The sequence below is a fragment of the Bidens hawaiensis genome, unplaced genomic scaffold (genome assembly GCF_021521415.1).
Source record: "Bidens hawaiensis isolate Kalapana, Puna unplaced genomic scaffold, B.hawaiensis_p1.1 tig00004685_1, whole genome shotgun sequence".
Classification (NCBI taxonomy): domain Eukaryota; kingdom Viridiplantae; phylum Streptophyta; class Magnoliopsida; order Asterales; family Asteraceae; genus Bidens; species Bidens hawaiensis.
In genome coordinates, this window is record NW_027491287.1 from 1,090,855 (window position 1) to 1,114,572 (window position 23,718).

General features: G+C 37.7%; 2 protein-coding genes across 3 annotated transcripts; one reads left to right on the forward strand and one right to left on the reverse strand.

Moving 5' to 3' along the window:
- Window positions 1-15,294: 15,294 nt before the first annotated feature.
- LOC143627631 (putative protein S-acyltransferase 22) lies at window positions 15,295-20,036 on the forward strand. Of its 2 annotated transcripts, none has more exons than XM_077097412.1 (10): window positions 15,295-16,139; window positions 16,229-16,342; window positions 16,502-16,852; window positions 17,388-17,456; window positions 17,552-17,623; window positions 17,699-17,827; window positions 18,482-18,562; window positions 18,636-18,818; window positions 19,178-19,776; window positions 19,819-20,036. In XM_077097412.1, the coding sequence occupies exons 1-10, from the start codon at window positions 16,098-16,100 to the stop codon at window positions 19,838-19,840; spliced, it is 1,662 nt and encodes a 553-aa protein (XP_076953527.1). In that variant the 5' UTR covers window positions 15,295-16,097; the 3' UTR covers window positions 19,841-20,036. The 2 variants fall into 2 exon arrangements, with proteins under 2 accessions (XP_076953527.1, XP_076953526.1); XM_077097411.1 differs by having other exon boundaries at window positions 15,298-15,848; window positions 16,004-16,139; window positions 19,178-20,036.
- A 1,131-nt stretch (window positions 20,037-21,167) lies between these two features.
- LOC143627502 (uncharacterized) lies at window positions 21,168-21,578 on the reverse strand. Its single transcript, XM_077097299.1, has one exon. The coding sequence runs from the start codon at window positions 21,576-21,578 to the stop codon at window positions 21,168-21,170; it is 411 nt and encodes a 136-aa protein (XP_076953414.1).
- Between the last annotated feature and the right edge of the window lie 2,140 nt (window positions 21,579-23,718).

Consider the following 23,718-nt stretch of genomic DNA (forward strand, 5'->3'; position numbering starts at 1 on the left):
GTTTATGTTTGTTTATTAAATAAACGAACGGACATGAACAAAAAAATTTGTTCGTTTAGTTAAAAGAACAAACAAGAAGACATGTTCTGTTCGTTCATTTATGTTCACCAACATTCGTTTATGTATTAATATAAAATAATTAAATATTATTTGAATAAGTCATCTATTTAAAGGTTTTATATTTGTTAATCTATGTTCCTTTAACTGTTTGCATTTATGTTCGTTTATGTTTGTTTACACTTTACCTATGCTTGGTTTTGTTCGTTTAGATTTTAAACAAACGAATATAAACGAACACCATTGTTCACTTTTTATATAAAACTTTAAAAATCCGATTATCCAAAAGCGAGAAGCTACATGATGGGGGACTGCTGGTGGTGGTGGTGGCGGCTAAGAAAAACCCCTCGTTTGGCCTCTTGTTCCGTTGCATCTGTTGTTTCTTTGTTTGATGATCTTGAGTTGAGTGATGATTGATGAGTGGCTGAGAACTAACTATGGACTTCACCTTTTTCTAAGGATAGATCTATCAAAAAAACACGATTCATTGTAAAGGATCTTTAACAACAAATTGTCATCCTAAACTTTTCTAAAAGCTCTTACTTTCTTTCACAACACTAACTCCTAAAATAAATTAAATTTTATATTTAATGAAATAACTTTATATTTAAATATTATTAGAATATATATTTTTAAAATAAAAGGCACATGGACCAAAATTATGGCATTAACTCCTGGGTTATCTTAAAATCCAAACAAAAACTCAAAATTTTAGTTGTTATAACCCTAGAATTTGAGATTGTTGCAGTTATTTTTCTTCAAACTACACACTTTGCTAATCAAGGGATTATTGTGTTTCTGCACTAGAATGACCGAATTCTATACAATGAAAATAAGGTAATCTCACAATTTTGTTGCGGCACCACTTGTATTAACACACCAAAAACACACCGAGACCAAAGTTATGGCATCAACTCGTTTTTCGGTAGCCAAAGTTGGCCGATGAAAATGATCTATTACAAGTAGTCGTTAGATTTATATTATTTTTCTTTTTTATTATAAAGGAGGCGTTGTGGGGGCCACCTTTGTCCGGGACTTGTTTGGCACTGCAAACTTTGGAACCAGACTTTACTCCCACAACGCAGGTTAGTCCGTGAAGATAGAGTTCGTCACTGCCACGTCAAATCGGACCTCGGGATTTAAAGCCTATTGCTAATGCACTTATGTTTATATGGGAAATCAATATATATGGGTACAAGTGCATGTGATTTCACTACAACTGATATGTGCTGAGAATTTGGTTTAGTGGTAAAGGCTTGTCCACCCTATGTGGGGATGCATGTTCGATTCATATTTAAGCCGGTTCAAATGACATATGGGTGTAGGGATGAATCACTGTAAAAAACAATCTAACAAACATATATAGGTAAATCATCATTTCTAACTTTAATTTGCTTTAACCAACCAATTAAGCTCATTTAACAATCTCTCACTTGTGACCTAGTGGTAGGAAAGCTTGAGTTCTCTAGTGGACACCCAAGTTCGATTCTCATTTGTGTCATTTTGGATGAATATTGATAATGAAGGATTTGAGCTAGGCCTTGGAGAAGGTTGTCAGTTCGGATGCCGAGCTAACCCAGATTTTCGTCCCACCGTGTGTTACGCCAGAGAGTCCTGCTCTTGTGGCGGCACAACGACTGTCAAGTGGTAGCCGATTGTATGGTTTTCTGGTAGAATGTCCAAGCCAAACTCTGAAGCCAGCGTGAGCCCGGTTAAGACAACATAGTCTGGCCAGAGTGGAGCATTGAAACTCTCTCAATTTGGAGATTGCAACAGCCTAAATACAAGAAAGTTGTCATTCTAAAAACAACAAAAATAATAATAATAAGCTCATTTTGCATTGATTTTCGGTAAATTACTTGACATAATTGCCCATTAGAGTTGCTTGCATCATGCCTCTCAAACGTGCCTCTTAATTCAAGTTAATTTACTTATTTAACCCCTCTCATTCTTCATAGACAACCCCTTACCCAAAGACCCATCCAAAGAGTTTAACTTTCCATTAAGTCACTGATTAATCAAATGTGTTAACTGTAAACCGTAAACAACACTCGATAATATAGGGCGGTTCGGTTACGATTTCATGGGGTGGCTTGGTGGAGATCAAGATAATAATTAAATTAATTATTATCATTATCAGATTATTTTTAATTGTTTTGTTGATCCAGTATCTTGTTTTAAATTTGAGTTATATTCTGATTTCTAGTTTGAGTTTGAGTAGGAGACTAAATGTAAGGGTACCTATATATAAACCCATTAGTTCTTTGTTTTAAGTAGTAGTCGTTGTTTTTCCAGTTTAATAAAAAGAAAGAGTCGAACAGTTTGTTCAAACCCTCGTGTTCAAGTCACCGATTGTTGCAGATTACCATCTTGAGATTTAACAAGTGGTATCAGAGCCACGTTTAAGGGCTCGTAGCAGAATCCGTTCAGGTCCGGAAGAAGCAATCGGAGTAGTAGCAGATTAGAAGAAGACTACGGTTCGATTGGGAGATACTATGGCAAATCTTCAGGTTACCGGGGATAAGGAAACTTAATCAGACGAACTACAACACATGGTCTACCTGTATGATGTCGTATCTACAAGGACAAGATCTATGGGAAGTTGTTAATGGTTCGGATACCGTCCTACCTAGAAACGATGTGAAAGGGGCAATCGGAAAGTGGAGAATCAAGGCGGGTAAGGCGTTTTACGTTCTCAAGACTACGATTGAAGAGGAGTTGTTAGAACACATACGAGACCTTCAAACACCTAAACAGGCATGGGATGCCTTGGTAGCTTTGTTTTCCAAGAAGAATGATGCAAAATTGCAACTTCTTGAGAATGAATTGTTGTCCGTAAGCCAAAAAGAATTGACGATACAGCAATATTTTCATAAGGTGAAAACCTTGTGTAGAGAAATCGGGGAGTTGGATCCGGAGGCAAGAATCGGGGAACCGAGAATGAAGCGAATCATCATAAACGGTTTAAAACCTGAGTACCGGACGTTTGTTGCAGCCATCCAAGGGTGGCCAACTCAACCATCCCTAGTTGAGTTTGAAAACCTGCTGGCAGGGCAGGAGTCCTTAGCCAAGCAGATGGCAAATACGTCTATTGAAAGTTCGGCAAAAGTCGAGGACACGGCTCTTTATGCTGATCGTGGTAAAGGTAAATTCCGGACAAACAAATGGTCTCGTCAGAAGAATTATGGCGAACGGGCCAAGAGACAAGAGTGGCGAAAACCGAATCATAGTCAAGAAAAGGAATCGAATGATCGGGGTTCTGATAAGCGAAACAAGAAGCCATGGAAACAGTTCCCGTTTAATTGCCATAAGTGCGGACAACGAGGTCACATGGCAAAATATTGCAGGTCACCCTCGACTGAAGAGGGTAATGTTGCGGCTGCCCAAGAAGAAGTTGCATGGGATGTTGAAGCAAATTGTGCTACTGTTGAAACCGTGTTGGCCCATAATGCTACAACCGTTGATAAAAACAAGGAAAAGGTTGAGTGGATTGTTGATTCGGGATGTTCGAACCACATGACGGGTGAGAAGAGTCAATTGAAGAACACGGTGAAGTATGAAGGAAACCAAGTTGTGGTGATCGCCGACAATTCCCGTCATAATATTGCTCATGTAGGCGATACACGATTGTGCCCGGAAGGAAAGCAAGAACTGATGTTAAATAATGTGTTTCATGTACCGGGGATGAAGAAGAATCTCTTATCAGTACCTCAAATTACCGCATCAGGGAGGTACGTTTTATTTGGACCGAATCATGTAAAAATTTATGACAAGTTTGAAACTTCGCCTAAACCCGTAGTACAAGGAAGAAGGGCTGAAACGGTATATGTTTTATCGGCCGGAACGGCCTATGTTGAAAAGACGAAATCGAATCAAAATCCAGATCTGTGGCATCAAAGGTAAAGTTATGTGGGATATGATCGACTCGAAATAATGATGAATAGAAGCCTAGCGGTCGGGTTGCCAAAGTTAAGTATACATAAAGATGTATTGTGTGGAGGATGCCAATATGGCAAGGCCACTTAGCAACCATGTGAAAGCTCGAATCACAAATCATCAATGCCACTAGAATTGGTGCATTCGGAGGTGTTCGGGCCCGTTAAGCAGGCTTCGTTATCAGGTATGAAATACATGATAACATTTATATATGATTTTTCTAGGTACTTGTGGGTATACTTTCTGAAAGAGAAATCAGAGGCGTTCACAAAGTTTAAGGAATTTAAGTACGAGTCAGAACGAGATGTCAAGAATTCGATTCAATGTTTAAGATCGGATAATGGAGGAGAATACACATCAAGAGAGTTTAACAACTATCTTAAAGAATTCAAGATCAAGAGACAACTCACATGTTCAAATACCCCGCAGCAAAATGGTGTTTCGGAACGCAACAACCGATATCTTCAGGAGTTTCAGGAAGTATGATACATAGCAAAAACGTGCCGGGGCGTTTTAGGCTGAAGCAATGAAGACGGCAGCGTATGTAAGTAACCGTCTCCCACAACAAAATATGCATTATGTATCGCCATTTGAAAAGTTGTTTAATCAGAAGCCGAATGTTAGTTATTTTTGTGTGTTTGGCTGTGTATGTTATGTCTTTATACCGAGTCATTTGAGACATAAAATGGAGAAGAAAGCAACTCGGTGTATTTTTGTTGGATACGATAACGAACGAAAAGGTTGGAAGTGTTGTGATCCTTCGACAAGGAAGTGTTACGTGTCAAGACATGTAATTTTCGATGAGGCGTCGGCTTGGTGGTCAATAAACCAAGAATCATTGCCTGATTCAAACGAACTAAAAGATGAATTAGAATCATATACCGTGTTAAAGTTTGACGGGGTTGACACTGTGATGGAAGATGAAGAAGAAACGGACCTGAGTAACTCACTGCCAAGGAATAACCCTTGGGAAACCGGTGTCAACAGTGCACAACCGTTAAGAACTGAGACGGGCAAGGATGCACACGAAATAGATGGAGCCAGAAGATCAAACCGAACTCGAAAACCGAATTTGCGGTATGCAAATGTGGTTGTTGCACAAACTGAAGAAGAAACTGAACCAGAAAGTTTTGGTCAGGCAAGTAAAGAACCGACGTGGCAAATCGCCATGAAAGAAGAAGTAGATGCCTTATTAAAGAACCAAACTTGGGAGCTTGTACTGAAACCAAGAGATACAAAGCCGATTTCATGTAAATGGGTACATAAAATTAAACGAAAGACCGATGGCTCAATCGATAGATATAAATCCCGATTGGTCGCGAGAGGTTTCTCGCAACAGTACGGTGTCGACTATGAAGAAACGTTCAGTCCAGTAGTTAAACTCACAACAGTCCGGGTAATTCTAGCCATTGCAGCAATTAAGAAGTGGAGTTTGTGGCAAATGGATGTGAGTAATGCTTTCTTATACGGAGATTTAGATCACGTAATTTATATGGATCAACCGGAAGGGTTCGTGTGCTCGAGACGACCTGGGTATGTGTGTAAACTAAAGAAAGCTCTGTATGGATTAAAGCAGTCTCCTCGGGCTTGGTTCGGAAAAATAGGAGAGTTCCTAGAGCATAATGGGTTCACACCAACAACAGCAGATACAAGTTTATTTGTTAGAATTAAAGGCGAAAAAGTGGCAGTTGTGTTGGTATATGTTGATGATCTAATTATCACTGAAGATATGCTAGAAGAAATCAAACAACTTAAAGAAAATTTATGTACTAGATTCAAGATGAAAGATCTTGGGAAATTAAAATATTTTCTTGGATTAGAGTTGGAGTATAGAGCTACTGGATTGTTGTTACATCAACATAAGTACATTGTTGATATGTTAGTGAAATATGGTTTAGAATGTTGCAAACCGGCAATGAATCCGATGGAGCTAAGCGATCAGTTTCGGTCAACCGAAGGCAAAGAATTACAAGATCCTACTATGTACCGAAAGGTAGTGGGAAGTTTAATTTATTTGACACTAACACGGCCCGATATCTCGTATGCGGTTGGTGTTCTAAGTCGCTTCATGCAAGACCCGAGGAAGCCGCACTTGGAGGCGGTTAGACGAGTACTACGATATTTGAAGGCAACACCAAAACATGGAATAAAGTTTGAGAGGGAGTCTCGGGCTGAGTTGGTTGGTTACTGTGATGCAGATTATGCGCGAGACCGGGATACCCGAAGGTCGACAACGGGTTATGTGTTTATGGTAGGATCGGGTGTGGTGTCATGGTGTAGTAAACGGAAACCTACTGTGTCACTATCTACTACCGAAGCGGAGTATCGAGCAGCCGCAATGGCAGCTCAAGAGTGTGTGTGGTTAAGACAACTAATGCAAGAGCTTAACCAAGAAGTTGATCAAAAAGTGACAATATATTGTGATAACATGCCTGCTATAGCTTTATCAGAGAACCCGACCTTTTATGCGCGTACTAAACATATCGAAGAGCATTATCATTTTATACGGGAGAAAGTGTTGAAAGGTGAGATCGATCTGAAGCATGTAGATACAGAAGATCAGGTAGCGGATATGTTTACTAAACCGTTGACCGGAGTAAAGTTGATCAAGTTTCGTGATGGCATTGGAATGAAGAAGTCGAGTGTTGAGAGGGAGTGTGAAACGTAAACAACACTCGATAATATAGGGCGGTTCGGTTACGATCTCATGGGGTGGCTTGGTGGAGATGAAGATAATAATTAAATTAATTATTATCATTATCAGATTATTTTTAATTGTTTTGTTTATCCAGTATCTTGTTTTAAATTTGAGTTATATTCTTATTTCTAGTTTGAGTTTGAGTAGAAGACTAAATGTAAGGGTACCTATATATAAACCCATTAGTTCTTTGTTTCAAGTAGTAGTCGTTGTTTTTCCACTTTAATAAAAAGAAAGAGTCGAACAGTTTGTTCAAACCGTCGTGTTCAAGTCACCGATTGTTGCAGATTACCATCTTGAGATTTAACATTAACTTTCCATCATGTTAGTGCTGGAGCGTTTGAACATTACAAAGTACCATCAACCCTCCGACACCCTACATGTTCAACTATGCGTAATGGGGCTACAAAAAGGGGGCGAGGGCTACAAATTTGAGAAACACCCCCCCCCCCCCCCCGGGTGATAATAGGGGCGATATGGTGGAGGGGCGACTGTTATTTGTCGCCTGATTTGGTTTGAAATATAATTATTTTTATTGTTGTGCGTGTATATGGGCTACACCACCATTACACCCATAAAACAAAAACCCACCATTTGCTAATTGGACGCCACATATCAGAAAACGTCCATTTTGTAGCCTCTCCACTACACATAGCCTTAGAACATTACAATGAGTACTGTGTCCGATGAAGAAGACGACATATGATTGAAGAAGAACCTTTGTATAACCTCGATTCCAACTCCAATCTAAGGGGGTGTTTGGGATTGCTTGCTTTAACCAACTTATAAGTTATCGGAGAGTTATTAAGGTGTTTGTGATTGTTTTAAATGTGTGATGATAAGCTGATAAGTTACAATATATTGTATGAGCATTAACATTTTAACCATTAAATTTTGGAAGTGGAGTTTTTATAATTTAATGAATGGTTTAGGGTGCTTTAAGTAGATGAGAGAGAATATGCAATGATTTTATGTATATTTGAAAAGTACTTGTAGAACCCTATAAGTTTTTAAATATTTTTTTGATAGTGATTGTGAGTGAAAAAGAGAGAAAATGTAATAATAAATATATAAAAAAAGTATTCATTTTTTAAAAGGGAGATAGAAAATATAGTGTTTTTTAGTGTAATTTTAGATTTAGAGACGGTGGAGGGGAATCGGAGATGGGAATGCTCTAACTTATAACTTATCCTAAAAATAAGTTATAAGGATGTAAAAATATGGAATCTCAAACACTCCCTAAACCCATAAACCAATCAACCGGAGAACAAGAAGACCGTGAACCATGAATCGATCGACGAATGTCAAGAATCACACACCATTCGTTCAAGATGAAACCTAATAAAGTCAAAGACAAATGACACTACACCACCATCCACCGATCCCAATAAGAAACAAACACTGGCACAATTGATCTTCGTTAGAACCATCTAAAACAGGATGGACAATTTAAAAAAGTCGAAACACATAAACCGTCAATCTTTCTCACAGCCCGTGTTTAGCCCTCTTTGTTCAACTACATCAAGACTCCCTAGGGATGGCTGCTTTCTAAACCCGCTTCCATTTATTAGGGTCGAACTTTTTTTACATTTTAACTTCTTACATAAATTTACCAACCAAACATCTTACCACTTTTATTACTCTTATCAAAACAATTTCCATTCCTTTAAAACATTAGGAACTTTTTATCAAACATTTACAATTAAATCAAGATATAAAACTATTAAACATCCATGATAGTTTCATAAGTAGACATCCATGAAGACCGAAAGCATGATGTTGAGGGTAAATAACGTGGTTTTGGTCATAATTAAACGAGTCATGTGGTCTAAAAGTCACATAATTATGAAACACACCAACATCCTCTCTCTTTTATATTTCTTTAATTAATTGCACTCGACCCCCTACTTTACCAATATAATGGACCCATAGCCACAACTCATTTCTGTATGGTCTATTGGTCTAATGAACATGCATGTATATTTGAATTTGATATGATATGGGCTTTTTGTTGTCGTTTTTATCACAAGTAAATTTGATTTTTGATCTATATAATTTTCTTTTGTTATTAGTTATTTATTTTATGAGAGTTTACTTTTTAATTTCTAAAGTTAAGGTAAATTATGTCTTTATGCCTCCGTTGTATTTTTTTTCCTTGATTTGGATTGATACACCTTCGGTTATGAGCAACAAGAGAAATTTTATTCATGTGTGGTAGGTCTTTGGTGTACTCGGAATATAATGTTTTTACTTCTCAGGCAAAGATAGAAGAAAAGAACTCATTTTTGCTTCTATTCTTACTTATTCGCTTTCGTTGATAAAAATGTAGTGTAAGTTGTACCTAGTTGATTATATCCTCTTTTTTGAATGCAAATAGTTGTGTGTTCTTCTTTTCTTAGCTTATCCTAGTTCGTTATATCAAAAATCCACTCAGAAAAAATAGACAAAAAAATAACTATTTGGAAAACTCACTTGTTTTTATTAGTTGAAAAAAAAAAACGAAAAGAGAGTCCACTTAAGTTTATCAATCAAATAGCAAAGACTTAAGATAAAATTAGAGAAGTCATGTGAAAAATAAAATTAAGTTCATTAGTTTTCTGCTTAACCTTTAGAAAACTTTAATTAAGTCCATCCGTCATGTCTGCACTTCTTTCCATCTGCTCAGTTGTGTCAGTTTCTGTAGCGCCGCGCCCATAAGGTGTTCGATGAAATGCTCGGTGTAAGTTTTTCAATGAGCTTGGGTTTAAAAAGCTTTTGAACCGTCGGGTGTTAGCTATTGTTTCTTTTCTTTCTTTTTTTTCCTTCTCGTTTTGAGATGGAGACATTGCCTAAATGTCTTGGTTGAAGTTGTTCACAATTCGGTGTTTTTTAGGCCATGTCTAATGGTTTTTGGTTTTGCCCCTTTAAGGGGTTCCATTGTTGTCCCGATGGTGTTGCTGGGTCTAAGGGGATCCGAAGGCTTATGCCTCATATTAAAAGTCACCATTTTGGTTCGGATGATAGAAAATATACTTTGAGGCATGCTATTGCTGAAGACCCTTATCTTTTTACCTCTGTTTGCGAAGCACTTAGGTTGTCTGAACAATGGTTGTGTTGGGAGTGCATGCGTCTTCATTCCTACCGTCGGGCGTATCACCATGAAGATCGGGTTATTCAGTTTATGCCAAGGGAAGGGGATGAGGAGGATTTTATTGTGGGAGTCCCTAGACCGTGTGTCACAATGGGGGCTTCCTCGTCTGGAGAGGTATGTGTGGATGTTGCTCTTCTTGACCGGGTTTTTTCTCTTCCTATTAAAACTGTTAAGAGCATCCCATTTAGTTGTCGCATGGAGTTTGCCCAAGACTTGACCACAGCTTTGGATAACGTGGTGGCTATGCTTGATTCGGTTGATGCATGGATTCGACTGTTACTTTTACCTCGGTGTACGTTGCGTGTGTTTACGCTAGTCAGCCGCTAGGATAAGAGGTCGGGCAACAGGAAAACCGGTCAACGCCTCAGTATACAGCGGGCGCTGGCCCAATGGGGTGACCGTGAGGGGTTTGGCACTCCCATTCATTCTTTGTTTGCTCAACCTGCGATGAAGGGCCCAAACGGTTTTAAGAAAGGGTCTGATAAAAAAAGCGAGGATTCGGGTTCTAACGTCAAGCAGTGTTTACGTAAGGTTGCCGATGGTCATTTTACCGTTGCAGTTAAGGTTCTATGTTCTTCTGGGGTCGCACCACTTGATAAGAAAACTTTGAAGGCTCTTGAGGATAAACACCTGTGTATGCCTCCCCCTATCATGCCCGCTTTCTTACCAGCAGAGCCTCCCATTGTAGTAGAGACTGACAGTGTACCAGTGTGTATCAAATCCTTCCCTAAAGGGACGTCATGTCGGAGAGATGGTTTGAGGCTCAACACCTTTTGGACGCCCTTTGTGGGGAAGGGTCCGTGATCGCGGCTAGTCTGCTCAGGGCGACTGCAACTATGGTTAACTTATGTTTGAGGGGTGGGTGCCCAAGGAGTTTGGCGGAGTTCGTTGCATCTGCTCCCCTTACGCCTCTTCTCAAGCCCGATAATGGGATTAGACCTATTGAAGTGGGTTCGATCTGGAGGAGAGTAGTCTCCAAGGTGGCTATGAAGGGGGTGGGGAAGGATATGGCCAAATATCTTGGCGAATTTCAGTTTGGGGTTGGGGTTCCAAACGGGGTTGAGGCAGTTCTTCATAGTGCGAATAGGTTTGTAAATGCGCACCACCGGGACGGGTCGTTGGCTATGCTTACCATCGATTTCTCGAATGCCTTTAACCTTGTGGATAGAACTGCTCTTTTAAATGATGTAAGGAAAATGTGTCCATCCATCTCCGCTTGGGTTGATTTTTTATACGGGCAGCCAGCTAGGCTTTATGTGAGAAATGATAATATTTGGTCTTCCACAAGGGTTCAGCAAGGGGATCCCTTGAGGCCTCTCCTGTTTGCCCTTGTTTTACACCCCCTTGTCCACCGGATCAGAGATCGATGTAAGCTTCTTTTTCACGCCTGGTACCTAGATGATGGGACCCTTATTGGAGATGCTACTCAGGTTGCCAAGGCTTTAGACATCATTAGAGTGGAGGGCCCCTCTTTGGGTCTCCTTCTCAACATCAAAAAAACTGAAGTTTTTTGGCCTACATGTGACGGGGTGAAGACTCAAGAGGGTTTATTTCCGCGGGAGATTGGTAGGCTGGTGCATGGTGTGAAACTTTTCAGTGGTGCTGTCAGTAGAAACGGGGAGTTTATTAGTGGTTTGGCCCTCAAAAAAGCAAAACGTGCGGTTGAGCTGATGGAATGCCTCAAAGGCCTTCGTGACCCTCAAAGCGAACTCCTCCTACTTCGTTCGTGCATGGGGGTCGCTAAACTACGGTTTGGACTTAGGACGTGTCAGCCTCCCTATGTCGGAGGAGCCGTCTCTGTTTTTGACACGGGTCTTCGGAAAGCGATCGAGGACATTGTGGTTTGTGGGTAGGGCCGTCCAAACCGCTCGTCGCTCGAACTCGCTCGCCGCTCACTCGAAAATTGCTATGAAAATGCTCGCTCGTTTTTTCACTCGATTGAAAACGAGCCGCTCTGCTCGGTTCGGTTTGTAAACGAGCCAAACAACGAGCAAAGGTCTGCTCGGTTCGGTTTGGCTCGAATATTTTTTATTTATCTTATATATAATTATATATGAATAAATATATAAATATATAGACAAAACACATAAATATAAGCTTACAATTATTTTTACTTCTTTAAATTTTTCATATTCCGTCAATTTTATAGTTTTATTTGTTCGCTTCAAGTTTTTAGAATACTAGGAGTCTATTTAAATTATCATTATATCACATTTCAAACTTATTTTTTTATAAAAAATTACAATTTATTACACGTTTGTCTAAAAACTACTAATTTATTTATAAAATGTATTATTTACAACCTTCAAATTTGTTTCTTATTGAAAATTTTAAAATGAAAAAGAAATAAATAATGCTCGAAATCGCTCGATGTTTGATCGAAAAATGCTCGATTCGATTTTGGCTCGTTTCGGTTTTCGCTCTGTTCGAATTTCAGCCGTTCGGTTCGGTTCGGTTTGTCAACGAGCCAAGCAACGAGCAAGCCTTCGCTCAGTTCGGCTCGGCTCGTGAACAGCCCTATTTGTGGGGGTGCCTTGTTTGGGGACCTCCAATGGAGGTTAGCTTCCCTCCCAACCCGTTTTGGGGGTCTTGGGATTGGCTCGGCTGAGGATGCCTCTTCCTACGCTTTTGTGGCTTCAAGGGCCCAATCTTGGGTTCTTCAAGACCACATCCTTCGGGAGTGTGGGGTGGGTTGCTTGACTCTGATTATAAGGGTGCGTTGGATACCCTGCATAGTTCTCTTCCTGATCTTGATCTTGGCGGTTTCTACATTAAAGACACCGCCCCTCCTAAAGCCCAGAAAATTTTGGCGAATGCCTTATATGGTGAAATCGTCAAGACAGTTGAAGAGAAGTTCACTTTGTCCCCGCGGCAGCGAGCTGTGTTTGAGTGTTTACCTGCCCCTCATGCTCAGGATTTCCTGTCAGTTGTTCCCATTGAAGGTTTAGGGAAACGTATGTCGGCAGTGGAATATCGGGCTATCCTCAAATACCGACTGATGGTACCCCTTTTCCCGGTTGATGACCCGTGTCTCGTATGTCGGAAGGCGTGTTTGGATTCTTTTGGGGAGCATGCAGACCGTTGCAGAATTACCGGGCTTTAAATATCGACATGATCTAGTTCGAGATGTGCTTTACGACGTCCTTAAGCGGGCCGGGATCTCGACAAAAAAGGAAGCCCCAGTGAACTTCTTGACCGACCCTTTAGATGGGAGATCAACCCTACGACCCGCTGACATTCTTGTTTTTGGATGGGAAGGAGGTAAGCACGCGTGCGTTGATTTGACAGGTGTGTCCCCCCTCGTTGGGCTACGGGACCACGGGTTTGTGGTGGGTCATGCGATAAACAAGGCAGAGGCGGGTAAAGTAGCTAAGCATGAGAAAGCTTGTCTTGAGAATCAGCACGTGTTCGTACCGTTTGCTTTTGACACCTTTGGCGCTCTCGGCCCTGACGCGGTTCAGTTCCTTAAGCGGGTTCAGCATGTGGTCAGCAGTAACTCCACTCGTGCTAAGGGGGACGTTGTGTTTAGTAGGGTAAGATTTGCTATTCAGAAGGAGGTAGCGGCGCAACTTGTTGCCCGTCTATCTGTCGTTAGTCTATAATTGTCTATGCTATTTATTAGATACAACACATTTATATTAAAGTACTTTGATTAATTAATTTATTATTTATTTATATTTATGATCATTAATCAAACATGTGGATCATATCCTCTTCTTGACCCCTAGATTCTTGGATGCCCTTTATAAGAAATAGAAGTGGGTCATTGGCTTCATCAATCACATGCATGCAAGAAAACACCAAATGGCATACCAACAAAACTAAAGATAAATACTACTACGTAATTAATTTTAAAAAATGCTTCGAAACTAATGTATATCCATAATATATATATACTTCCATAACGTGTTTTGTAGAATGAGATAAGTGATAATTTCTTATTTTACAAAAAACAATTATACAATTATTTTTGTTGTTTATAGCTAAAGTGTGGTGGATTGTCAAACCTACGCATCTGTCAATGTGTGTAGCTCCAACTAAACACGCGTACAATCGTTTTCATCATGTAAAGCATATATACATTCCTATTTTGTTAAATGGACGGAAAATCTCAAGAATGTCTATTATCACACTTGATATTAAAGAAATGTCAATGCTAAGACCGTGTGTAGTGGATGGAGCCTCTTTGAAGGCGTTTTGCGTCATGTGGCATCACGTCACCATAGGGATGAATGTAATCCTAACCAATCATTACCTTATTATTATTATTATCAAGAAAAAATACAAATAAAAACCCACCAATCACATCAACCCCCCAACCCCCCAAATGTGGCGCTTCCCACACAGCGCTGAAAAATCACCAAATTCAACCCAAAGCATCTTGGAGGTTGTGTTCCCGAGCGTTTTGGGTGGGCAAAACGCCCCACTACTCCTGGTCTAATACCTTCGGTTCGTAACTTATTTAATGGTCAGCCAGCCTTTTTAGTAACCAATAATCAACCACCACATGTCCATTTTCAAGTTTACCAGCAGGTTTATGTTTTCATTGTCATTCCTACTTTAGAACCAAACATCCTTAAAATGGTTAGAAACTTTTCTTATATGACTATTAAACATCCTTAGTTACTAGCAAAAACTTGCATGGCTGAAAGTGACAATTAGACATTATTTGAGGACATTCTCATAATTTACTTTTTAAAGTTTCAAGAGGGAAAAATAGAAAGAAAACAAAATGAAAGGAATAAAAAAAAGGTAGGGATGTCACGGGTAGGGTAAATATAACTTTTGATAATTTTAGCTTTATACATTATTATAAAATCGTGTACTTAACCCGATTTTGAATCCGTCTAGTATCCTCAACACAATCAATACCTATTGAACTTGCGGGCATGATTGTTTATGATCTTGTATGGTTAAAAGTTACCCGTTGGAAAGTCCATCACGCGGAATTTAATCTTAAACTCACCTAAAACATTGATTTTATTAAATACCAATAGCACGTCTAAAACTACCATAGCTTTAATAGTTTCAATTTCTAACAACTTCAACATGCTATTTTTACTAGTGAAAATCTTCAAAATATCCTTTTAACCATAGTTTTATCCAAAACGTCTCGTTGACTTATCCATTCCACAATGTCCCATAAACAAGGGTGTATGATCTCTAAATACTGGTACAGACAACACTAAAAAAACACGGTCGTCCAACCTCAAAAGAAAGTTGTTCGCATACAAAAATTTCCTATACAGTATTGTTTTATTTTAGTTTGAATATTATGTTATTATAGTTAGTTTTTCTCATAAATTTATCTCTACTATAACATTTAAAGTATAATGTTTTGTAAAATTTTGAATATACCGCGAAAATATACTTCATGTCAAAATAAATTTTATTTAAAACCAAAAAACTTGAAAATTTGTCAAACTTACCACTATCTTTATATGTGGATAAGTAAAAGTAGGTGATAAAAAGACATTAAATATAAGAGGCAGTTTAGTTTAGACTTTAGAGTGAGTCCAAAAGCATAAATGTACAACTGTTTGCAACTGGACCTGCTGTAACATATGATCTGATCTGCCCATTGAAAATAATAAGATCATCTCATTCCAACAATGCCAACAAACCTGATAAAGAAAGAAGCTACCTTTAATTTAAGGGCAGTCTTGTCATTTCATTATCTTGAAAAAGAAAACACACTCTCCCTACTCTCTCTCCTCAAAAACCAAACAAATTTGCTTCAAATTTCATCTTTCAACAAAGATTTTGTAACAAATTATACATCAAAAAGTTACTAAATTTCACATGGGTTTTTCATTTTCTTTCACTAAATGATAATGGTGATGATGATCTTGAAGACCCCATTGATGAAATGAGGTGAATTTGAGGAAAAAGATTCAAACCCAAGTGAGCAAATTGCATATTAAACATAAAGTTGAAGTCTTTTTGCAATTTCCTCACATACCCAAAAGCAGTTTCTTGTTAAATTGCAGCATTATATAGTTCTTGATAAACCATTGTTGAAATGAGGTGAATTTGAGCAGAAAGATTCACACCCAAGTGAGAAAATTGCATAATAAACACAAAAGTTTAAAACTTTTTGCAATTTCCTCACATACCAAGAAACATTTTCTTGTTAAAATTCAAGCATTATTTAGTTCTTGATAAACCAGTGATGAAATGAGGTGAATTTGAGCAAAAAGATTCAAACCCAAGTGAGCAAATTGCATAATAAACACAAAAGTTGGAGTCTTTTTGCATTATTGTAAAGAATCAAAGATGAGGAAACATGGATGGCAGCTTCCATATCATCCACTCCAAGTATGTGAAAAAAAGTTCATATTTTTATGCTTGTTAAGGGTTTTTAAAGTTGAACTAATTTGTGCTTTATTGTTCATTAATATTTTCAGGTGGTAGCTGTTTCTGTGTTTTTGGCATTGGGCTTTGGATTCTATGTTTTCTTTGCTCCTTTTGTTGGTAAAAAGATGTACCAATATATTGTTATGGGGATCTACACTCCACTTGTAAGCTCCAAATTATCAATTTATTATTATTATTATTATTATTACTATTATTATTATTATTATTATTGTTTTGTGTTTATAATCTGATTTGATTGTGAAATTTAACTACTTTTTGTGTTTTTTTTTTAATTTTCATGTTTTTGTGAATAAATTTGCTAGATTATATCTGCATTTGGATTGTACATATGGTGTGCTGGTGCCGATCCAGCGGATTCGGGTGTTTTCAAGTCGAAAAAGTATGTTAAGGCCCGAAATAACAAAGAATGTAAACTAGGAGAGAAACAAGATGCAAGTGTTGGGGAGAAACATTCTATGAAGAACAGTAAGAATCAAGATTCAAGAACAGATGATAATGTGTCTCAAAATGTTGAAAAGACATCGAATTCGTGTGGTTTATTGGCTTTGGTTCCTTGTGCTTTGATGTGCCATTGCTCGAGCTCGAATGATGAATCTTCTGAACTTCAAATGAGTGAAGATGGCATGTTTTATTGTAGTTTGTGTGAAGTTGAGGTAAATTTCTTGGAGCCAAAGTAATTAACCCATTGTTTAAGAAATAGATGGCATGTTTTAATGCCGTTTTGTTTAAGAAATAGACGCCAAACGTAAGCACAAAGATAAACACACAGAATTCTCAAAGAGAATGATATTCTATTGAATAAATAATATATTAAGGAATTTTAAATTTGTCAGGTACCGCCAAATATTCGAAACTGAATATAATTACATAAGTAAATGCTTAAATTAAGGCGATAAGTGATTTATGCATTTTACACTAAAAAAAAAGAAAAAGTTGAGTATTCGGTGATGAAACTGGAGCTCTAATTGATGGAATTCGGGTCCGACAGATGGAACAAATCGCCTATGGCGTTTGTCACATGATCCAGCTCGTCGAGACCTTTTCGTCCATTACTTAGGGCCCAAAAGTCCAATTGTAGCCTAAGTTATGCTCTTTTTAAGGAGCCTGTTAACTCTTGGATCAACTTCGTATCAGAAATTAGTAATCGGGCATCGAAAATTATGTGACATGATTGTTTTCCTTTTGCAGGTTTTCAAGTACAGTAAGCATTGTAGAGTTTGTGACAAATGTGTTGACCGGTTCGATCATCATTGCAGGGTATGTTAACATTAAGTCATTAAGAATCATCAATTAAGATTCTCTAAAGACATTTGATTCAATAAAATTATGATTATCAATTTATTATTGTGCAGTGGTTGAATAACTGTGTAGGCAAGAAGAACTACAAAAAGTTCTTTACTCTTATGATCTCTGCTCTTCTTCTGGTAAAAAATTGACTTTGGTGTTGACTTTTGTCTTATGGTCAAACATTGACTTGCGCTATTGGTTAAAAAATGCAGCTCATACTTCAATGGTCAACTGGAATTCTGGTGTTGATATGTTGTTTTATTGATCACAAAAGATTTAATATAGACATTGCTAATAAGCTTGGAAGCAGTTTCTCATTGGCACCTTATGTTATAGTTGTGGTGAGTACTTGCTTTATTCTTATAAGTCAACTTAACTACTTTATAAAATTAAATTAACGCTCATATATATGCTCGTATACCATCATTATGTTTCTTATTGGTTTGTTTCTATAATAGTTTTCATGTAGGCATTAGTATTTTCTTGAAACCTAATGAAATCACATCAAGTTCCAATTTCTAAACGACCCTGTTTGACCCGTAAAAGTCAAACAGAATCACTTAATCTTAGAAAACTGTCTAGACTGTCAAATGTGTAAACTACCCTTTGTCATCGACAACTACAAAATTTGTTGAACTTTTCGTGTGACAGGCAGTTTGACGATTTTGGCTATGTTATAGTCGTCGTGGTTACTTGCTTTATAATTATAAGTCAAACAGTATCACTTCATGAAATCAAATTAATGTGTGTATATAAACTCGTATACCTTCATTTTTTATGGATGTTGTCTTTTTTATATCACCTTTTATGTAGTCATCAGCATTTTCTTGAAAACAAATGAATTCCCATTAAATTCCAAATTTAAAACGACCCCATTTGACCCGTAATAGTCAAACTGCAATGACATAATCTTAGAACATTGTCTAGACTGTCAAATTTCCAAAGTACTATTCGTAAATCGACAGCAATAAAAATATAAATTTGTTAATTTTCAGGCGGTGTGCACGATTTTGGCTATGATCGCAACGTTGCCACTTGTTCAACTTTTCTTCTTTCACATTCTTCTAATAAAGAAGGTGAGTTTCATATTCGCCATTAATATTCTTGAAAGATATTAATCTTGTAAAATTACAACTTTGCCCTTCACAGGGGATTAGCACATATGATTACATCATAGCATTGAGAGAACAAGAACAAATAGGAGTTGGTGGTCAACAAAGTCCTCACATGTCACCTGCAAGCTCTATAACCGGTTTAAGCAGTGTCAGCTCGTTTAATAATATCCGTCAAGGAGCTTGGTGTACGCCCCCACGTTTGTTCGTTGAAGATCAGGTATTTCCATTTTTGTGTCAAAGTTAAAAAAACTAGTTTTTCAATTGACCCGTTAGAGATTAAAAAAATAAATTGCTGATGTGGCACTTAGGGGTGTGTTTAAAATTGAAAAATGGATCTATAATCAAAATAACCGAACCCAAACAAAATCTGAAGCTTGGGATTTCATTTTTTAAATTAATAAAAAGATTTAGGCACAAAGTTTTAGGCCCAACTCGGGGGGGGGGGGATTCTCGGCCCAAATGATAAACCGATTTTTCAGTTTTTGGTTCAGTTTGAGCCCAAACCGACCCATTTCCCACTTCTCTAAGCATTTGGTTAAATATTAATCCCTTTTACATCCATGAATCTTTTTGCAGTATGATGTGGTCCCACCCGACACTGGTTCAGTTAGCTCACTCGGGAAGAATACTACAGTAGATGAGCCGATCAAGAAAAAGAACCTGGCAGCTGTAAAGATCAGCCCGTGGACATTGGCCCGTTTGAATGCAGACGAGGTATTGAAAGCTGCAGCAGAGGCCCGAAAGAAGTCCAAAATCATTCAACCTGTTTCAAGAAAAGAAGCCCAACAAACGGGCCAGTACGGGCTCGAAAGGGACAGCAGTATCGGAAGCAGTGAACGTCGGATGTTCTCTAGACTCGATAACAACCAAAGAATAGGAGGCATGCGGGCCCACCTTCAGGAACATTTACAGCCCAAAGCAGGCCCACATTCAGGATCGTTCTCGAGTTTGGTCCCATTGCAGCTCGAGGCCCGTAGTGTGTTCCGGCCCATGGGCCCAACCGGCTTTGTGGGATCTTCACCGGACAGTAGCTTAAACTCGCCTGATATTCATCCGGTTAGGATCTCATCATCCTCTGGGGCCCACGAGAAGACTGGGGCTGTGCCACTGTCTAGGTCCACAAGTGGCGGTTATGATGCATCGGGTGGGGAAGATAGTGACCGGGTCCCAGCTCGGTTGGTTCAAAGATCGAGGAACTGAAGTGAAACGGTTGCAAGATTCAAGACTCCGTCTTCTTAAACATTTACTTAACCGAACGAACAAAAGATATGTGACTGTTTTTGCAATTATTTCATTTGTTAGATTTGGAATCATTGTAAAGAGCAACCAATATGTTGCTGAAACCTTTAAGCTTGAGCACTTCTAGTTTTTAAAACCAGACGCCTTTGTACCACTCGGATATTGTAGCATGTGTTTTATAAAGTGTGGGACACACCAAAGCGATAGGATCCTAGAGCCGAGATAAAGACTCACAAGTGTATGCGAAACAAAGACGCATACGCAAGGCGCTCAAAATAATTCAGTGCAAAAAACCAAGTGAATGTTTAGAATGCAAAACATATAGATAAACTGCAAATAAACAACATATGTTAAAAATTTGAAAAATTGAAAAAAGTATTTTTTTTTCTATTAAATATATAAAGCATGAGTTTTCCAGTCAAAAACGTTTTCTCGGCGACCTGCAACGGAGTTAGTCCCCCGTTTCACGGATCGTTATAAACAATGCACATTTAGTTGGGACTGTCATCAGCCAAGAGTGAAATTGAGACGGTTATTTGTCAAGAGTGAAATTGAGACGGTTATTTGTCAATAGAGCATAACTAGGATTAATCTAAAACCAATTTTCTTTTATCAAAAGTTTATAGCAACAAAAAAAAATATTATAAAATACATAGTATATAAATAGATAGATTTATAAATAAAAATAAAGAAAATGTATGTGTTGCAGACTTGCAGGAACAAACAGGTGTGCATTTTCAATGTTTAATGCAATTTACTCCTCAACAACCTAGCTTACCTAACTTCGTAATAATTCTCTTTAAACTTTTTTTTCTCTTGATTTAAAACAGAAAAACAGAATTGAGGAACATAAACTTGCTGAAGGCATGGCGAACATGACGAATCATATCCATCGATCGTCTATTAGAAGCCTAGGCGCACACAAGCGCGAAGCTAACATAGTCACTGGTAGGAATATGTTTCCTATATGTCAATAGCCTGCAGTCACTAAAGCGTAATACCCCTCGCCACGACACATTGACACATATCGTAGCACCCATTTTGTTGTCCTTATGCCTAAGTAGTGTGCTTGGTTGGATTATGCATAATGTGACATCTAGCTTCTCATACAAACCAATATTGTCCACTTTGCACAATAACAGAAGTATATCGAACAATATATATACATCACAACCTTGAATCATTTGCTTCATTACAAGGCATTCACTATATATATATATATATAAGTCTTCATTACAAGATTTCATAACCACAAGTGACAACAAACTAAATCACATTACATAAAACATTCACCTATGTAAAAAACAAACTACTAACCTTAATCATATCAAACCGAGACAACCGTAACAACATGAGGAACCTTCTCATCATCCAAAGGCAAGCTCATATACTCATAACCAACATCATCAACCTCAATAGCCAATTCACCATGCAAAGCCTTACAATAATTATACAACACAGTATTCGCAGCCGCAAGCCGAAGCAAGAACATCAATATAAAGAACAAACCAAGCATCATAACAACAATAAAGCGTATATTAACCGAACACATCCACACAATCAACCCACTAAAAACCCAAAAATACAACCTCACCAATAACGAAACCGATCTCATCCCCTTAACTAAATACGAGCTTCTCATCAAAGCCGAAAACCCCCATTTCGACTCGACGACAACCACGACCGAAGCCAACGACCATTCGATATGAAAATATATAACAATTGCTATCAAAACCATACCTATGAGTACCGAAAACCACATGAAGTAAACCGAGTTGTAATCTATAACAAACCCTAAACCTAAACTATAAACCAACATATTAAACAACATAACAAGTGATCCAACTATTATAACAAAGGTTAATGAGATCAAACTAACGAGAACATATTCGATGATTGCGGTGTAAGCAAGTGGGAAGATGGAGAATAATAAAGACTTGAGGGTTTGTGAGATCTTGATGGGTTGACTAAAGAATGCATGGTGTGTGGAGTAAGAGATGGTGGCTATGGCACATAGTGAGAGTGTGTGGATGAGTAAGGTGTAGAGGATATAAGATAATATTATGGCATGGTTTTGATGATTTGGATGATGATCAAAGAAGGGTTGGTTGATGAGAGAATAAGAAAGAGGTAAGAAGAAGATGGATAAGGTTAAGAAGTGTGTGTAGTTTGATAAGATTATTCTCTTTGATTCGGATAGGACACCGGTTAAGTTGAGGGTGTGAAGTGGTGTTAGATCCATGGTGGTGGTGGTGGTGGTGGTGGTGGTGGTGGCAGATCTATTGATGAATGTGAAGTTGTTGATTACTTGTAAACTAGTTGTGTACTTGTGTTCATGTGGTTGTTTAATATTCCAGGTTATCTAATGACTGTCTGCCACGTGGAAGCTTGAGTAGGTGGAGTTGGTGTCTATGACTTTATGGTTATGTGGGTCAGGTTTTCTAGAACTTGAATCTATTGTCTTCATTAGACTTATTGAGGAGGAAAAGTCAAAAAAAAAAAATCTACTTAGAAAATTATGCTTTTGAAACAAGGTATTCTACCATAAACAACTTAAATAAACAAAAGTGCAAGAATAAGAAGGTGAAAGGAAATGTGTTGGAAAAATTTGAATTAATAGAAAAAAAAAGTCGCTTTTTTATTAAGTATAAATATGTGACTCGTGTTGAACAACGAATCCTTAATCCTGTTTTATTTGTTTTATTTATTTTGTTTCCGTATACTTGTTTAATTGGTTGTAACTTTTATTTCAAAGTATTGTAATTTATCGCTTTATTTATTTTGTAATGTAGTTCATATTATAAAATTTCCTACAAAATGTATTGGGAATTCTTGTTCAACACGTTTATCTTAAAGTAGATTGCGGATCTCTTAGAATTCACGTTCAACAAGTTTTTATACGAACTATCTAAATAATTAGACGGTCTGTCTAATCATTAGGGCTAAAGAAGTTTTGCTAGGTTTTGAGTTAATCAAATTTTAATTCGTTTTCCTTTCCAATGTTAGCAAAACTCTTTGTTTAAACCATTTTGGATAAATGGTTTTGGTTTGTTTATGAGGATTCCAACTTAGAACTTAAGTACTTAACCAAATAACTAATATACGCTTCAAATTAGGATCTTTTTCATTCGTATACTCCAGGGGTGGCAATCTTGACCAAAACCCTTTCAAATGAGTCAATTTGAGTTGTTTTAAAAGTTAAATTAGTTAGTTTGGGTAAAAGGTTTTAAATAAATGGGTCAAAATGAGTCATTTGAAATTCCATCCTTTTATTTTCGGGTCAAAATGGGTCGACAAGTTCAAAGAAATGGGTCGATGTGGGTTAGTGTCCTAAGGAAATGTGACAGGTTTCGGATCGGAACGAGTTTTCGTACAAGACAAGTTTCGGCACGAAACGGATTTCAGATCGGAACGGGTTCGGTTCAAGTTTCAAGTCAACACGAGTTTTCACCCGTGACGTGTTGGGGTTTGGTTTCTTTTGTTTCTTTCTAGTCGATTACGGACTCGTTTTTGTTCGTTTTTCAGTTTTGTTTTTGTTCGGTTTGAATTCTTTTAGTTTCGTTTTGATTGATCTTTTCGATTTCGATTGATGTGGTCCGGTTTTGGCTTTTTGTTTCTTTGTTTCATTTTCGTCGATTCTTTCGGTTTCGGTTCGATTCTAGATGGGTTTTTTTTTGTTTTTTTATTTTTTTATGAAACGAGGACAACGTATGAAACATTTTAGTGTTTTTACTTTTTTTTGTTTATGGTTTATATTTTGAGTTATAATTTTTTATTATTTTTTTCGAATATTTTTTTGAGGGTTTTTGATCTTAATAGAAAACCCCTCAAAAAAATCAAAAAAAAATAATTAAAAAAATCATAACTTAAAATATAAG

Bases quoted from the DNA above. Each gene is read 5' to 3' on its own strand.
- LOC143627502 (XM_077097299.1), bottom strand. From the start codon at position 21,578: ATGGTTTTGATAGCAATTGTTATATATTTTCATATCGAATGGTCGTTG.
- LOC143627631 (XM_077097411.1), top strand. From the start codon at position 16,098: ATGAGGAAACATGGATGGCAGCTTCCATATCATCCACTCCAA. The intron at 16,343-16,501 runs GTAAGCTCCAAA...TAAATTTGCTAG, and splicing joins TGGGGATCTACACTCCACTT to ATTATATCTGCATTTGGATT. The intron at 17,624-17,698 runs GTAAAAAATTGA...TAAAAAATGCAG, and splicing joins TGATCTCTGCTCTTCTTCTG to CTCATACTTCAATGGTCAAC.